The sequence below is a fragment of the Zychaea mexicana genome, assembly GCF_025766255.1.
Source record: "Zychaea mexicana strain RSA 1403 chromosome Unknown BDB00scaffold_202, whole genome shotgun sequence".
In the NCBI taxonomy this organism is placed as follows: Eukaryota; Fungi; Mucoromycota; class Mucoromycetes; order Mucorales; family Lichtheimiaceae; genus Zychaea; species Zychaea mexicana.
Window position 1 is genome coordinate 1 of NW_026516865.1, and position 3139 is coordinate 3139.

The 3139-nt window shown below is 40.2% G+C and overlaps 1 protein-coding gene across 1 annotated transcript; it reads right to left on the bottom strand.

The window, feature by feature from the left end:
* Window positions 1-2338: 2338 nt before the first annotated feature.
* On the bottom strand, window positions 2339-2613 carry BDB00DRAFT_861777 (uncharacterized protein; the record flags this gene model as incomplete). Its single annotated transcript, XM_053126046.1, is given in 2 exon segments — window positions 2339-2571; window positions 2582-2613. Coding segments are annotated over 2 exon segments (265 nt in total), but the record flags the coding sequence as incomplete, so codon positions are not given.
* Window positions 2614-3139: the final 526 nt, after the last annotated feature.

Here is a 3139-nt window from a genome sequence, read left to right on the forward strand (position 1 = left end):
TTAATGTCTTGCTCTTTTTTTACTTCTATCAAAAACTACATCGTTCACGGATATCCATGTGATTTCAAATCTTGGTGGCAATCACGACCCAGTTCGCAAAGGCAGATATCATCCTTCGGGAAATGTCGCCATGAAGACAATCATGAAAATTAAGATGACAGTTTCCTAAAACGTCAGATCGCTGCTATCGGTGCTTGCTGGGTTGCGGTCTTTTCGTCCTTTCTCTGCTCAGCATGACAGAGCTTAGCACTAATTGACGGAAGAACGAGCTACTTCCGGATCTAAAGCATAGATGAATGCTTTTACGGATCCTCCCTAACCGGATGTATGCTATCACATGCGCATCACCAAAGACGACTTCGATTGATTGGTATAATTTTTTTTATACAACTATACCACTGATATACAGAGCGAAATAGATCAACAATATTTGAAGTTATCATATAATCAGCATTTGATAAGCTATGAGTATTTCTGCCTTAACAGGAACGGATGTAATGGCATTACGGATAACGCTTATGCATAGGAGAAACAGTAAAAGACGACCCAGCCTGATACCATTACTAAAGATGCTGTCCCTGGTTTGATATCTTCAGATGCACACTTAATGAGGGGGTGGATGACATCGGCGGGGTCAATTTATAGGAAGAATGCACAAAAGAAAAATTACTGGGAGAAAAAGCAAGTGCACACTTCTTGATATTTGACACTGCTACTTTCAAAAAACGATTTCTAACAATTCAGGTTGAACGGAATGTACGCGATCAAAGGTACAGCATCAAAAGCAGGGATAATTTTACTACAAGCGAATGAACGAGTGACAGAAAATTGCGGAAGTGAAGGGAAAGCTCAGAGTTATTTTTTTCTTTCAATATAGTTGCCATTGCCTGTGCGCCATAATGTCTTGAACGATTTCCGACCTAAGCGATTGAAAGAGTGGACAATTTGCTGACACGACCCTTTCCAAGCAGCAGCGGAATAAGATAAAATAAAGCAGCTTTATAAGCTGTATAGCAGAAGAGATAGAGGAAAGTGCGGCTTTTACTCGGTTGGCTTTTTGCATACAGAACAACTGATAAAAGTGTTATGTCGTTTCCACAGAGATCGCAAAAGCATTGACGAACACAGTGTTGGGAACGTGGAAGGATGCACTTGTTAAACGCGACGGCATTAATAAAGCGAAAGGAAAAGCTAAAAACAAGCAGTTTACCATGTTGCTTTAAAGTATAGTATGATTTAAATCTCAAGGATGCCTATGGAGTACAATGCCACTGCCGGCGCCGCTCTATTTACTACGACCAATGCATGAGGGCAACGACGATTCGTGTTTTACTTCTTCATATGAAGAGCATAGGGAATGGAAAGAGGATTATCAACTATCAGCAAGTATTGAGTGTCTATCCTATGGAGTAAGTGAATGCACACAATTTTATACTGTATAATATATGTATGTGTTTGTATGTGTCTTTGTGTGTATAGTATTGCCTTCAGTTTGGCTAGTAGTGTGCGGTGTATTTGAAACGAGGCAGTTACAAGCTGCTGCTTCCCTTTTTTTCACCTATCCCTCAACAATAGGCACGTCGAGTTTATGAATCCCTCTACAATTGCCATATATTGCATTCCTTTAGGCATTAGCTACAACGACTTTATAATAAACCAAGACTTTGATTATAAACGACTACCTTTAAACCTTTTATTATATGTAGTATATAAAAATGCATAAATTCTGTTCCCCCTATTCTTCCCTTCAGTTTCGCACTTTCTTTCGCATTCCTTAACAATCTACCAATTACAAAGCTAACCATGGGAATTGCAATGGAAATAAAACGGATCAAACGGATCAATCCGGAATGGCACCTTCCAATCCGTTTTGAATCCGGATCGCTCAAGCTCAATCTGAATCCGATCTGATCCGTAAAAGCCCTCGCTCGAATCCGGTTTCTCCTCATTCGAAACGAAACGGATCGACGAATCCGGATTCGATGCCGATCCCTAAGCAGGAGCATGAGGCCAACTGTATCTTGGTGAGTAACGAATAGATGCATGAATGATCAAAATTCTGAATAGTCACACTTAATTTTGTACTTGAAGCTGTGGATACCGTAGAGTCCAAGCTTGTCGCTGCCAAAGTAGAAGCTAAAGAGAAGAGCTTGCTTTTGTACTGCGAGTATCGATGCTATGAAAATCCTGTTGCGAGGGGGACCTGCCAAGCACCCAAGCTGTTGTACTTTGGTACTCAAGGCAACTATAACGCTCTAGTTAGGGATCCGTATCAGAACCGTAGAACCGGAACCGAACCGAACCGAAACCGAGAAAATACGGTTCGGTTCCTGTCAAGAACCGAACCGGAACCGAACCGGTTCTGTATAGGTAGAACCGAAGAACCGAGAGGCAGAAGATTGCAATCAGCGATTTTGGTAATTAGTATAAAGTAGGCTATAATGGAAGTTACGAACAATGTTATTCCGAAAAAACCACGAAGTAGTGTATTTGCAAGCCATACTTTATTGAAAAACTTAGCAAAACCTGCAAAAGCAGAAGGGAGGGAAAAATAGTAAAGAAGAGAAGAGAAAAAACACTTCTTCTGATGGCAGCTTGCTTTCTCCGCCCATGACGCGCATTATTACTTGCTCCTCTACTTTGCTACCCACAATGCCTTTTTCTCTATGACGTACTACTTTACTAGATTTATCATGGCTTCTCGATCAGTTTTATCAAGTTTGTGCATTCCATTTGAGATTGCGCATTCTGGGGCTCATAACAGAATTATCTTACCCATTCACCCTTTGCCTTTTATGAGACACTATACACTATACACACGTAGAGACACAGCAGCTGTATGTACTGCCGGTTGTGGTTCAATTCCTCCAATGTTACGATAACATATTGTACTAGTAATACTAAGTCGCTCTAAGTAAGTACTATAAGCTCCACTTTTTTTTGTAAAAACTGTGCTTCAATCTTTTAACCATGCAATGACCCACATCGTATGAGAATGTTTACATTCTGTTTCTCTTATTCATTTTGAGATCGCTGTTCAATGTACAATAATAAACTATTCTTTTTTTACTGCAGTATTCAAGTATACCGCGACATTTGAACACACACATCAGCTTTCATTTAAAGATACCGAATCTTG